We start from the raw sequence: 15,127 nt of genomic DNA, 5'->3' as shown, positions 1-15,127 counted from the left end.
AGTGATTTCACGATGGAACATCTCAAAGGTCGGTATACTTTTTTCAGCTGGGACTACTATGCTTTTAATTGACAAGTCAAATCTAGAAAATTCTAGTTACCCCAGCAAAGCAATGGAGTGACAGGAGAAAGTTTATCTATTGAAGCTGTGTTGGATTTGAACAATTAAAAGCGTAGGAACCCAACTAGGAGGAGGAAGAGCAGCATCTAACTGCTCAGGGGATCATGAATGCCTTTAGATTGCTTCATAATAGATTTATCACAATTATGTGCCCCTCTGACTTCACAGCAAGGTCTTTATAAAATCCTGGGGATACTGTTGGCCCAGTTTGATTGTGCAGCTGTCATTGGATGCATCTACACTGTAGAATCAATGCAGTCTGATACCACTGAATGTGATGGAATCACTGGAGTTATAGTTTCCCAAGGTCTTTAGCCTTCTGTGGGATCTTGCCAAACTACAAATCCCATCATCCTACAGAACTGGGCCACATCAGGTAAAGTGGTTTCAAACTGGATTAATTATACAACATAGATACACACAGTTAATCTGGATACTTAGCTTGTACAACTGCAGTTTATCAAACCTATCTTGAGGGAAAAGTTATTATGAATCTCGTAATATTTGTGTGCTATGTATAGCATACAATCTTCTATACACAATCTTCTTCCTGATGGAAACAGCAACCTTCTCAAGCCTCTAGTCTACTGGTTATTTGTTATGTATATAATTGCTTACTATATTTATTTGTGTATTGGTATGCAATTTGACCTTAATTCTTTGTTGTGGGAGGGGCTGCAGACATTGTGACACTTAAAACGTTAGCATATAAAATATAAATTCATATCAAGTCAATAAAAACAATAAAAACGTATATCCTCAGCATCTCCTTACTGAAATAATTATTCAATCACATCGTCAGTTATCAATGTTTCTTCAATAAATATTTTCCCATCTGCTTTTAAAAATGTTACTTTTCCTTAGGCCTTTTTAAACCTGTAAATTAAATGTTAATTTATCATTTACTGCTCATTTCCATATTTCCTTATACTATTCTTCTACCTTAATTTCTACTCCTCCTTTCCCATTTTGTGTTATTAATAGCCTTGTTAGATGCTGGTGTAATGTCAGGAGATAATGCTTCTGAAACATGACCATACAGCCTGGAAAACTCATAGCAACCGGTTCACAACATCGTTATCAAATTCTTTATGATTCTAGATTATCTGCTTTGAATTGGATTGGTCCCCACTGCCAAATAATCTGGGATAATCAGATAATCTTGGATGTAGATCCAGCCTGAGATCATATAATACAGTCCTAACTGCATGAAATGACTGTGTAGATAGGGTGATAGGCCCCAACTAAACTCTGATATAATCCATTTTATAATATATATATTTATAATGTATATTTTACAATATAATGGGTAAAAACAATTCAAAATGGCGCAGTCTTATAAAATTTTGCTCTGGTTGAGTTTCAATCATTATAATTTATATTTTACTAGCTGTCCCCTGCCATGCATTGCTGTGGCCCAGTCTGTTGATCTGGAAAATAAAGTAATGAGAAAATGTTGGTTTCTAATATATGTAATTTGTTTATGGTTGTGGGTAAGCATATTTCTTGCTGTTTCTTTGTCAGTGTTGATGCGGAGAGTGTCTGGTTTGCCCACCCTGGAACATATAGGATATCATTGTCCTTCTTTAGGGGTCCCTTTCAAATCTATGATACTATATCTCTCTCTGTGTGAATCATATCTATCTATCTATCTATTCCTTGATGGCTCTTTGTCAGGAGGACTTTGATCATGTTTTCTTGCCCTGATGAAGGGAGTTGGGTTAGATGGCCTTAAGTATTTTCTGTTGGTCGTGGGTGTTCTGTGTGGGAAGTTTGCCCCAATTCTGTCGTTCGTGGGGTTCAGAATGCTCTTTGATTGTAGGTGAACTGTGAATCCCAGTGACTACAACTCCCAAATGTCAAGGTCTGTTTCCTCCAAACTCCATCTGTGTTCATATTTGGGCGTATTGAGTGCTTGTGCCAAGTTTGGTCCAGATCCATCATTGTATGAGTCCATAGTGCTTTCTGGATGTAAGTGAACTACAACTCCCAAACTCAAAGTCAATGCCCACCAAACCCTTCCAGTATTTTTTGTTTGGCATGGGTGTCCTGTGTGCCAAGATTGGTTCAATTCCATCGTTGATAAGAGTTCAGAATGCTCTTCGATTATAGGTGAACTATAAATCCCAGCAACTACAACTCCCAAATGACAAAATCATAATTTTTGAGTGGTCACTCCTTGTGTTGTAAGAAGTTTTGTTGCCAAATTTGGTATAATTTCGTTCACTGCTTCTTTTGTTTTTAAGATGCTCATTATCCACAGAGCATTTTTATAGATATAGATAATAATAATATAAATATAATCCTCCTAGGGCCTTTCCACACAGCCATATAACCCAGAATATGAAGGCAGGAAATCTCACGTTATCTGCTTTGAACTAGAATATATGGCAGTGTGGACTGAAATAACACAGTTCAAAGGCGATATTGTGGGATTTCCTGCCTTGAGATTCTGGGTTATATGGCTGTACGGAAGGGCCCCTAGCCAACAAGAGAGGATGCGTGACAAACGTCCTCACGTACAGGAACCAAGCAGGGTCAGTGCCCGGAGCCGAATGAGAGCCGGTCTGCGCATGCGCGCTCAGAGCTGCGTGGGCGTCAGCCGTGGAGGCCGAGCCAAGCCTCACAAGGCGCCCTGGGCTCCAGCGGCTACTAGGCCGAGTGGGAAGCCCCGCCCCTTTTTGTCCGAAGGAGCCGAAAAGCCGGCCGGCTCCAGCTCCTGCGCTCCTTATAGGCCGAAAGAGGTGCCCATCACTGTAGCCCCGCCCCATCGCCTTTGAAAAAAAAGGAAGAACGTTGGAAGTGGAATCTGGAGGGAGGGGCGGGGCTCTTTAGTGACGTCACGAGCCGGCTTCCCGGCATTCGCGGCGGCGCCGGCTATATAACCGGCATCCGCCCGGCGAGACACTCCCCATTCAGTCGCCCCCGCCATCGGCTTTGCGGTTGATCCCAGCCTGCTTGTGTCCCTCGCCGTTCCGTCGTTCAAGGCCCTTTCTTCGTCGTCAGCATGCCTGGCTATTCCAGCGACAGGGACCGCGGGTGAGACCTGAGGGGGCTCTTTTGAAGGATGAACTCTGACGGGGAAGAGCGGGGGGGGGGGGGCTCTAAAATGGCGGCGGGGGGAGCCGGGGGTATTTAAAATGGCGGCGGGGGGAGCCGAGAGTGGCCAAAATGGCGGCGGGGGCGTTTGGGAAAAAGGAGAGGCGTGGGGGGGAATTCAGAAACGGGTTGAGTCTGGGAGGGGGAAGGAAAAGGGAATGGTTAAATATCTGAAAGGATTGTGGTGGGGAAATAGAAGGACCTCCTTTTCCTCCTCTCTTTTGTCTCTCGTCCCCGCCATGCGGTGGCTGAGGGGAAATCAAAATGCCGGCGGCTGCCTCCTTTGTTCCTCCTCTCTCTCCTTTCTCTCCTTATCCCCGCCCCGGCGTTAAAATGGACGCGCGCCGGCTTAGAAAATGTGGCGTAGACGGGGGAAAATAGGCCCTCAAAGCAAGGGGAGCCCCTCCTGTCCAGCTACCCGCCTTCCAGGCTTCCCTTTCCGTCCCTCTTCCTCCATTCCTTCCAGACAAAAGCTGAGCGGGGACGGATTTACTCCTCGGCTGGGGTTTTAGAGGAGACTTTCGATGGAAAAAGGGGGAGGGGGGTTGCGCATGCGCAGTGGCGCCTTGGCGTTTTTCTCCCTCTGTGAAAGAACCCTAGAGTTGAAGGGCCAATCCAGTTCAACCCCGTCCTGCCTGCCACGCGGGGATACACCATCCAATCACTCCCGACAGATAGCCATCTGCTTTGAAAAAACTCAAATTATGTGTTATGGTGGAACTCCTGAGATGTGGATGTTTATGTATGGTTCTCAAGAAAAGAAAAGAAAAGAAAAGAAAGGGAGAAAAAGGGGGGAAAAAGAAAAGAGAAGGGAAAGAATTTTTTTAAAAAGAAAAACTCCAGAGAAGGAAAGTCCACCATGCTTCCTTTTTTTTAAAAAAAAAAGAAGAAATATAATCCCCTTTGTTCTTTAAAAAAAAAGCTGCTTACCGGAATTGTGTCGGTTTCACAATCCTCCCCCACCCACTTTGAGGCACTCCCTCTCTGCGTCAAGACACTCAACAATTACGGAACAATTTTTTTAAAAAAAACAACACACATCCTTAACAGTTCAAGCTTTTTGTCCTGTATCACAGTGCATAGATTATAGATTGTAGTCTATACTATAGTCTATATAGGCTATATAATAGTCTATATAGACTATATAATAGTCTATATAAATAATTCCAACTCCCTTCATCAGGGCAAGAAAACGCAATCCAAGCCCTCCTGACGAATTGCCATCCAGCCATAGATATCTATATAAATAAAAATGTAATGTTCGTTTGTGGGATTAACAGAACTCAAAAACCACTAGACGAATTGACACCAAATTTGGCCACAAGTCACCTACTAACCCAAGGAGTGACCATCACTCCAATAAATTGATATTGTTATTTGGGAATTGTAGTTGCTGCAATTTATAGTTAACGTACAATCACAGAGCATTCTGAACCCCACCAACGATAGAATTGGGCCAAACCTCCCACACAGAATCCCCATGGAGATGGCTAGTCTATATAAATAAAAATGTAATGTTCGTTTTTGGGATCAACAGAACTCAAAAACGACTGGACGAACTGACACCAAATTTGGACACAAGACACCTAACATCCCAATGTATGTCCTTCACTCAAAAAAGTTGATTTTCTCACCAAAAATGGCAGTGAACCAAACGTGGCATACAGGACTCCCATGACCAACAGAAAACACTAGAAGAGTTTGGTGGGCATTGACCTTGAGTTTGGGAGTTGTAGTTCACCTATATCCAGAGAGCACTGTGGACTCAAACAATGATGGATCTGGACCAAACCTGGCACAAATATTCCATATGCCCAACTAGGAACACAGATGGAGTTTAGGGAAAATAGACCTTGACATTTGGAAGTTCTGGTTACTGGGATTTATAGTTCACCTACAATCAAAGAGCATTCTGAATCCCACAAACGATAGTATTGGGCCAAACCTCCCACACACAACCCCCATGACCACCAGAGTGGCCCACAGCAACACGTGGCAGGGGGCAGCTAGTAATAATAAAACTTTATTTATACCCCGCCATTATCTCCCCAAGGGAACTTGGGGCAACTTACATTAGGCCAAGCTCAATAAAATGCAGTTGCTTTGCTTGTCCTCTAAATCTTGGATGTTTTAATATTTGGATGTTGATAGTGATATATTAATATCACTACCACAATTAATTAATATTATTAATTATATATTTTTATTTAGAAGAAGAATATTGTATGCTACTATAAGTTTCTATCCACCTTATTGAACCACCCTATCTCTTAACCAGTTCGCATAGTGGCCTCCCCCCCTCCCTAAAATTAATCTGCTGTTGTTTTTTATAGTTGTTTATTACTGTTTATGATATTTTATGCTATTTTGTTATTGTTTTGTTTTTAATTGTATGTTGCCTTGGGCTTGGCCACATGTAAGCCACCAAGAGTCCCTTCGGGGTAGAAAAATAAAGTTACGATACTATACAATCATGTATAGTAACATTTACGATATTTCTACCCTACCTTTCTCAAACCCACAGGTGGCAAATGATATGATTAGAGCGATAGTATTATTATTATTATTAATAACTTTGTTTATATTCCACATCTCCCAAAAGGGACTTGGTGTGGCTTCCAAAAGCATGTGTTAGTGCAGTGCTATATGTACAATACAGTAAAACGAATTAATGGCACTCCATGCAGTCATGCTGGCCACATGACCTTGGAGGCGTCTACAGACAACGCTGGCTTAGAAATGGTGCTCATCTCCAGCTTAGAAATGGAGATGAGCACCAACCCCCAGAGTTGGACTCAATTAGACTGAATGTCAAGGGGAAACATTTGCATTTTACTGAAACACTTAACAATTGTAAAACAATAGCAATGTTAGTAACATCAAATGGATGTACAAAAAAACAGCATTTAAAAACTCCTAGTTAAAATACTCAATAAAATGCAGCAAAAGCTGCAGATAACAACTGTAACCCTGATTGAAGGTCTGTTATGGTAGATATTAGTAGTAAGGCATTAAAATGCAGTAAAGTTAGCAAAGCAGTAAAACTACAGAAATGCTACATTACCTGAAAATTGATATCATAAAACTTTCAAAATATTACAAATCTTAGATAAAACAAGTCCAAAATTCTTACTTTACTAATATGCCAGACCGAAGATTTAACTGGTCTTTGAGAGAATAATTTCACTAACAAGGCAGACTTTTGTGCCAGTTGCCTTCAGGCTAGACGGAGTTGTACAAATATTAGAGGCCAATGAGGGGAGGCAGGCTTTTGCAAGCACAAGATTTATGGGCAGTTTCATTTGTTGTTTGTCCTCTGCTTTAATATTTGAGATTTGTGGATGGGCATATATAGCAGCAAGGCATTATAGAATATGAATTGCCAGGCTGTGTTGTTAAATGATTTGAAATATTCGCATTTGTCTCAACAGGTTTGGTAGCCCTCGTTTTGGAGGAAGCAGAGGGGGGTCTTTAGGTGGAAAGAAGTTTGGAAATCCTGGAGAAAAGCTGACAAAGAAGAAATGGAACCTAGATGAGCTTCCCAAGTTTGAGAAGAACTTCTACCAGGAACATCCTGATGTTGCCAGGCGACCTATGGTATGAGAACTGCCTTGTATGAGAATGTGTTTGAACTTTTTACTGTAGACTAGGACAGTAATGTCTCTAAACAGTTTTATGATCCTAGCATCTTCCTATCCTCATAAAAAAGGAAATGGCTTTTTAAGCCACTAAATCTAAGCCCCAAATCTTATATTATTGTTTGTCCAGCGCCAGAGGAGGATTTCTAATCATGTTTTCTTACATCTGTGTGGCCTCTGGAATATTTTGGGAGCAGATAATCTCAGTATCTGTTGGTTTTTATTACCCTTGAGAATAATACAGCTGAAGAATGCCTTTGCTTTATTTGCAGCAAGAGATTGAACAATATAGAGGAGGCAAGGAGATTACAGTTAAGGGCCACAATTGTCCAAAACCTGTTATGAACTTCTATGAAGCTAATTTTCCTGGTAAGCAGCAATGCTATTGTTGACTTTTAGATATTTGTATACATACTTTTTTCATGGAATTCGAGGCCCTTAACCAATCCACTTTTGTGTCTTTTAGCAAACGTTATGGAAGTAATTCAGCGACAGAACTTTACTGAACCAACTGCTATTCAGGCACAAGGCTGGCCTGTTGCCTTGAGTGGACTGGATATGGTTGGAGTAGCACAAACTGGATCAGGGAAAACACTGTCTGTGAGTGACTTGTTCTGTATGTTCTGAGAGTAACTTGTTCTGAATGTTTAAAATTAAGAATTGCAGTGTGCTTGGAGAAATAAATGATATTATTTTTGTCTTTTCTTAACAGTATTTGTTGCCTGCCATAGTGCATATAAATCATCAGCCATTTCTTGAGCGAGGAGATGGGCCTATTGTAAGTACTGAACTGTGCAAATTTTAACTGGGGGAGGGGTTAATTTAATATTGACTTGTCACCTCTAACACAATAAAGCATATTTATGAGTTAGACTTAATAAAGGGTTTTGAATTCATAAATTTCAAGGCTAAAATTGAACAATGGGTTATCATGGTGAATATTGAAACCAAGGCAGGACTTCAATATTGTGCTTGAAGCTGTACAAATAGCTGAGCATGTGATCCTACTGGTTTCATTTCTGTGTACTATTAGCTCTTGTGCTGGAGCTCCTCGGTGGTTTTACTTCTTACCCAGAATGTAGCATCATTATGCGGGTAGAGGGCATAGGCTAATTGTAACATGTAATTATAGCAGTTACGGAAGCCTTGGGATTATTTTATGTATAGCAAGCTTGTTAGAAGTCAAAAAAATAATTTAAAGTAAATGAGAATATATTCCAAGAATATATCAAAGTGGTGTTGGCATGTATAAAAAGCATTCTCGGAACAATGCCATCCTTTTAATGCGGTACTGGATTTGATTAATCAATTCAGAGCATCACAAAGTCTGTCTTTTCACTTCTCCCCATAGTGTCTGGTGCTGGCACCAACTCGAGAATTGGCTCAACAAGTGCAGCAAGTGGCTGCAGAATATGGCAGAGCCTGCCGCTTAAAGTCCACTTGTATTTATGGAGGTGCTCCCAAGGGACCACAAATACGTGATCTGGAAAGGGGTATGAAAAGCATATTTTTTTGTGGGGAGGGGGAGATTAATAACCCTGAACATTACAATTTTGTATACTGCAGAGATTACAAGCCAAATATCCTATCTTCCTTTGATTCCAGGGGTGGAAATTTGCATTGCAACACCTGGTAGGCTCATAGACTTTTTGGAAGCTGGAAAGACCAATCTCCGAAGATGTACTTACCTTGTTCTTGATGAAGCTGACAGGATGCTGGATATGGGCTTTGAACCTCAGATCCGAAAGATTGTAGAGCAGATAAGAGTAAGTGTCGAAGTTTCACACTGGGTTTGTGCACTTGAAAGATGGCCGAGAAGCTGTGCTAGAATTTCGTTTAGTTCCTTGATTGTATGTGTGGGATGCTAAGCAAACCATTTGATGTTAAGGGCAATCCATTTATTTCCAGCCTGATAGGCAGACTCTCATGTGGAGTGCAACATGGCCTAAGGAAGTGAGGCAACTTGCAGAAGACTTCTTAAAAGAATATGTACACATCAACATTGGTGCACTGGAGCTTAGTGCCAATCACAACATTCTGCAGATAGTGGATGTATGTCATGATGTAGAGAAGGATGACAAGTAAGTGAAATGGGACATTTTCAACTTGAAAACATAAAGGCATATGACTGTAGAACCTTTAAAGGCTTCTTGTGTGACATCACTGCTCAAAGAGGACCTTCTCTTTTTGTTATGAAGGCTTATACGGTTGATGGAAGAAATTATGAGCGAGAAAGAAAACAAGACAATTGTGTTTGTGGAGACCAAAAGAAGATGTGATGACCTTACTAGAAAAATGAGACGAGATGGGTAAGCATTTCAATAAACTTTCCTTGTTCGCCTGTTATTGTGCTATTTTGGTACAGCCCTAGTCTAGATATAATGGCACAATATTGTACTTTTTTTGCTTTAATTTCGGATCCTGACTAGGCATGATTAATTACCTTCTGTTGCTACATTGTTTTTTTATTAATTTATATAAACCAATAATGATTATATCAGAACAGCTGAAGTTGGGGCTTTCTTCTATAGATAGAGCAGTGGTTTTGCAAAAAGATGCCATGATATAATCACCCAAGCCATATATGGCAAAAGGCCATTGCTACTGAGCCCCTAGTATTATTTTAGTATTCATTTATTTACCACATTTATACTCGGGGCAGCCTTACAAAGGCAATAATTCAGTGCCATATATTAATACATCAGTAAATAGAGGTGGGAACAAAAGTTTGAATGCTTATGTGAGGTTGCGAATTTACTTGCAGATGGCCAGCAATGGGTATCCATGGTGACAAAAGCCAGCAGGAGCGAGACTGGGTTTTAAATGGTGAGTAATACTGATTATGTTTAAAATAATTCAGATTGGTGATATTGTTATCAGGTGTTTAGTGTTAAGTACAAACTAATCTGCTTTTCTTTGGCGCAGAATTCAAACATGGGAAGGCTCCTATCCTGATTGCTACAGATGTTGCCTCCAGAGGTCTAGGTTAGTACAATTCTAATCTTGGATGCCACATAAATTTTTAAAGAAAGTTCATTGCTTTCTTTAACCTCTGCATTTTTCTAAGTTTTTTCACATAAAGGTGCAGTCTTTGTGGCAAGGCCTAGGCATGACAATCGGAGGACTCGAGGGGGATGGAGGACTAATGGAAGTGATCGTCTGGACGCTTCCAGTCCGATAGAGAGGTGAAAGTTGAACATTGTGTGCCAGTAATCTTCAAAAGGCAAAGACAAAAACTACGACCCCATAAACTGTTCTCTCAAACGGTTGCTTCATTCACGGTTCACTTTTGCCCGGTTATTTCTACTGTTCCATGCTTTGCATGACACTGCCCTAGTGCACTGCTGTTTAGTCTGTGTGCATACTGTTTGCTGTGGTCCGTGAGTCTTTGGATTTCAGTGAGTTTGCTGAAATGTCGAAGAATAATTAAACTTTTGTGGTCTCTGATTTTTGCCAACCTTTGAAATGGAGAGAGCAGACTTAAAATGTACTGAGCCTTGTACAAATTGGTGAGTACTGGCACATGAAATTTGAAAGTCCACCTCTCATATCCAAGTTGGGGTGGGAAAGCAGTGGCTTTTCAAACCTGGAGTTCCTCCGTCACCTATACCCTAAGCGTCATGTCGAGACCTGCCAGAGAGAGACCCACTCAAGTGAACGCTGGCTTCTTGGAAGCGCTTGCCTAGACGAGACACAGTGCATGAAAACAACTTGATGACCTTTCGGGGACAGGTATGTTTTTCTTGCAGCTGCGGTTGAAAGGTCTTGGCAAGACAAGCAGTGTGGCCCTCTTTTTAAGCTTCTGATGTGCGACAAGGCCTCGTTTTTATCTCGAGGTCCTTGGGAGCACTCCCAAGAGGCTACTGTGAACTTATTGGTCCTACTGCAAGAAGCATTCAGATGTCACTTGACTTGTAGGGGTGCTCTGGTAAGGATGTTAGGTTGCAGGGTTAATTGCAGAGAGATTAAGAGGGAAGAGTTGCAGCAATGTTCACTGTTCCTCTTTTTTGCAGGAAATAGATAATTAACATTCTTTACAGCAGTTAGCGTCATACAGTCTATTTCTATCTAACTTGCTTTTTCATCTGGCTGTTGTGGTGTGCAAAATTTTGTGCATTGCTTTTTGCTGCACTGCAACACTTTACAGATGTGGAAGATGTGAAATTTGTCATCAATTATGACTACCCTAACTCCTCTGAGGACTATATCCACCGAATTGGACGAACTGCCCGCAGCACCAAAACAGGCACAGCATACACTTTCTTTACACCTAACAATATAAAGCAAGTAAGCGACCTCATCTCTGTACTTCGTGAAGCTAATCAGGCGATCAACCCAAAATTGCTCCAGTTGGTTGAAGACAGAGGTTCAGGTAAATCTTTTATTTTGCCTTATTCTGATACATTTTTGATTGCTGACTTAACAAGAGCATGTACTGTGAAGTGTGTTCTGACATCACAATTCCTTTATGACTTAAGAAATATTGCTATAAATAGTAACAGTTATGCAGAACTTAAGCTTTGGCAAGAAGATGTCACAAGGAAAGAGATCTGTGTTTGCTTGTTGCGTCTATTTGGAACAAGAGTGGTTGCCCCTAATATGCCTGTTTCAACTTTGAATCATTCTAGGTCGTTCCAGAGGTGACCGACGTGACAGATACTCTGCGGGCAAAAGAGGTGGATTTGGTTTTAGAGAGAGGGAAAACTTTGAAAGAACCTATGGTGCAGTGGGCAAGAGAGACTTTGGTGCAAAAACTCAGAATGGTGGCTATGGTGCTCAAGGTTTTGGTAATGGAACTGGCTTTGGAAGCAACTTTGGAGCAAGTGGCATGCAGAGTGGATTTAGGGCTGGCACCACAGCTTTCCAGAATGGCTATGACCAACAGTATGGAAATAACATGGCAAATATGCACGGTGCAATGAACCAACAGCAGTATACGTACCCTGCAACTGGCGGTACGCCAATGATAGGTTATCCAATGCCAGCAAACTATACCCAATAACCTAGTCTATTTAAGTGTCTTGTTTTTTTTTCATAATTGCTCTTTATATTGTGTGTTGACAACATAGTTATTTAAAATCTTATGGAACATGCAGAAACGTCTGCAGTGCAACAGTACCTGGTGCACTTTTCCGCTATTTAAGTTGAATATTCTCTACATTCCTGAACAATTTTTAGTTTTTTGTACTAGAAAATGCAGACTGTGTTTTCACAAAGTAAATGTACAGTGATTTGAAATACAACTGGGGGCAATGCATGGCCTTCCAATAAAGATATTTGAAAACAGAAGTTGCTTGTTCCGTGTTTGAATTATTGTTCTATCAGAAGTTGTATCTTCCATTCTCACTAGACTGGCTGTAATATAAGTGCCTTTAGGATCAACTGAGAACCTTATTTTTCTGACTGGAGTCTTATTAGAATTCAGAACCTCTGGGGTTCAGTCTTTTTGGATAAGTAATAAGTTCCCCCAAGCACTGTATGAAAAGGACATCACAATCTCTTGAAGTTGACTTATGGAAGGAGAGGATTCTTAAATGTCTCAAAGTAAAAAAAAAAAAGCTATCTAAAAAGGCTGAATAACTTGTTATTGTCGGTTTAGTGGAATTAAAATGGAAATTAAGGGAAATACATTGAAAGACAGTTCTGTAAAATCTTGTCAGTAGATTAACGTTTTCCTAATGAGTTTAGTGCAGGGTTTTAATTATCCTATTTAGGGTAGCTTCCTCCTATCCTAAATAATAGTGCATTTAGAATTATGTATTAAATGCCAGACTTCCTGTTGAAACTGGAAAGGTATCGGAGATCCTTGTTTACTGGAGATTATGTCGTACCTATGGCTTCGGAAAACACCTGTTCCTCCTTTAATCCTAGGATAATATGAAAATTACCCAGCTATGCATTTGAAATGGTTTACTGGTGTGGACAAGTGGCTTCCAGGATGTCAGCTTAAGAATTACTGCTTATTTGGAATTTTTCTTGTGAATTGCAGGGGTCCATAACTCTTGGGAGGGGGGTATATGTAAGATAAGTATTCAGTTTATTGGTGATTCAACACTGGAATCAAACATGCTTCAACCTACAGTGGTAAGCAAATAAATGTAGCTGTTTTAGAGCAGAATCAGAATTCGGTTACCCAAATAAAGACTTTTTTAAGAAAAACACAGACCTATTTCCAGTTTAAATGCAAGTCTGAATAAATACACAACATTTAGTTATGTAAAATGACATTAGCATCTGTTTTGTGTTGTCACCCCACCCATGAAAATATTTTAATCGGAATGGAAGACATTTAAAAATGGCTCCCTTTGCAACTTGCAGATATTTGTAGATGCTAAATTGATTTTTATTTTGTTAAAGGACAGGTAGAATTGGTAATCCTAATTTCAGTGGATTTCATTTGCTTAGCAAAGATAAATATGTAATTTTGACCCAGTAACCCAACTACCTCTTAGATTTATTTTGAGGGCTCTGAAGTACTTCAAATCACCTATAATAGGATTATTCTGACTCACTGGAACTTGAACATGGCTGACTCCCATCCTCCTCCGTGGTAACTGGCTCAGTGAGTTTAATGCTGCTTCTCTGTAAGCTCCACCTAATGGAAGTAGGTTATAACTGATTTAACAAATGTGGCATGATGGAAATTTCCACTGGCCTGCTGCTGAGCCAGAATGACTATGCCAGTTCTGAATACCATTGGCAACGTTGGCAAAGTGCACTTCTAAAACCACACTGACGTTTAAATCTGGTATTCAGCTATGGGACTGAGCATTTGAAGATGTGTTCCATGGTAGTGTACTCTTGTGCTTTCAGCACTGGAAACTACAGTAATTCAAAAATATCTGGAAAATGTATAGCAAAGTATATGAAATTTAATTAGGCTAGAACTCATGTAACTAAGGGGCATTTTTGGCACTTATTAATTCGTGAAATAATTTTACTGGTGAAATGGGTGCATGAATGGATGGAGAAACTTAAAAGTGTGTTGCATCATCCCCCCCCCCCCCCTCCAATTTGGAAGACTGTTCAGTATTCAGTAATAGCAATGATTGTTTTGATCAACATGAATATGAAGCACCTCACTTTTTCAGTTTTGTATGTACTGGAGCCAGTATTAGATGGCAGAAACACACATTCTTGAGATACATCGTGTTTACAGACTTTTAGTACTACCTATGTCCTGGCAACTCTCACTTGAGACCAGCCCAGCCTTTCCTTAAATGTGGCATTTCTCCTGCTCAGATCTCCTGAATGTTTTCTTGCCATCCTGATCAAGTGATATCCATTTAGCCTTTTTAACAGTGGTTTTTTGTAGGTTTTTTGGGCTGTATGGCCATGTTCTAGAAGCCTCTTGATGTTTCGCCTGCATCTGTGGCAAGCATCCACAGAGGTTGTGAGGTTTTGAAAACCATACAGTCTTAAAACCTACAACAACCCAGTGATTCTTGCCATGAAAGCCTTTGGCAATACCCTTTTTAACAGTTTGATATCAAAACAACACACACTAGGGTTGGTTTAATTTTTATTTCCACATATAATTGACAAGTGTCAAATACATAGTACTACTATCGGTGAGGATACATTCTCCTAATACCTGAAAGCATTTGATTATACCTGGATACGAACTGGAGGACCTAGAGAGGCCTACAAATACTTCAGGGAAGGAATATTTAAATATTTTTCTAGAATCTAAACTGGAAGTGTCCTGATGTGTCTTTGTTCTGGAGGTCAGGGGGAGTTTTCAGTTATCAAACAGCTATTATATATTCCAACACCCCTCTAGGTCAGTAGTTGTATTCCTGGAACACAAAAGAACAGTACAGACATTTTATCTGAATTTATTGGATATTTTTATTACCCTCTTGGTAGAATGAGAAATGCTCCTGCTAATCAAGGTGGCCAATGGCAACATTCATACTTGCCCCAAGCTGACAAGAGTTATTTTTCCCGCTCTGGATATTGCACAGATACATAAACACGTCAGGAGAGAGAATGCTTCTGGAACATGGCCATATAGCCCGGAAAACTCAAAACAACCCAATGCTCCTGTTACTCAAATGCAAGACAATGATTACAATGCTCACTTGACAGCATCTCTTCCCTCTGGCCAAGTATGACCAAAACCAAACCTTTGACAATACAAACCTGTTTTCACAATTTAAGTGTTTGTTTCCTACTTGCCCAACAATGGCCATTATTGTTTAAATATGGAAAAGGAGGTGTCAAAAGTTAAAATCTACATCCTTATTAAAAGGTACAGCTAGAGCCAG

General features: G+C 40.3%; 1 protein-coding gene across 1 annotated transcript; it reads left to right on the top strand.

The window, feature by feature from the left end:
* Positions 1-3,006: 3,006 nt before the first annotated feature.
* Positions 3,007-12,146, top strand: DDX5 (DEAD-box helicase 5). Its single transcript, XM_060763102.2, has 13 exons — positions 3,007-3,159; positions 6,651-6,816; positions 7,130-7,226; positions 7,324-7,457; positions 7,570-7,635; positions 8,209-8,350; positions 8,463-8,623; positions 8,766-8,938; positions 9,056-9,166; positions 9,622-9,683; positions 9,783-9,842; positions 11,005-11,229; positions 11,486-12,146. The coding sequence occupies exons 1-13, from the start codon at positions 3,128-3,130 to the stop codon at positions 11,857-11,859; spliced, it is 1,803 nt and encodes a 600-aa protein (XP_060619085.1). The 5' UTR covers positions 3,007-3,127; the 3' UTR covers positions 11,860-12,146.
* The last annotated feature ends 2,981 nt before the right edge of the window (positions 12,147-15,127 follow it).

The sequence above is a fragment of the Anolis sagrei genome, chromosome 2 (genome assembly GCF_037176765.1).
Source record: "Anolis sagrei isolate rAnoSag1 chromosome 2, rAnoSag1.mat, whole genome shotgun sequence".
Lineage (NCBI taxonomy): Eukaryota > Metazoa > Chordata > Lepidosauria > Squamata > Dactyloidae > Anolis > Anolis sagrei.
The sequence above is the reverse complement of the archived record's forward strand: the minus strand, read 5'-3'. Positions and strand labels throughout refer to the sequence as shown.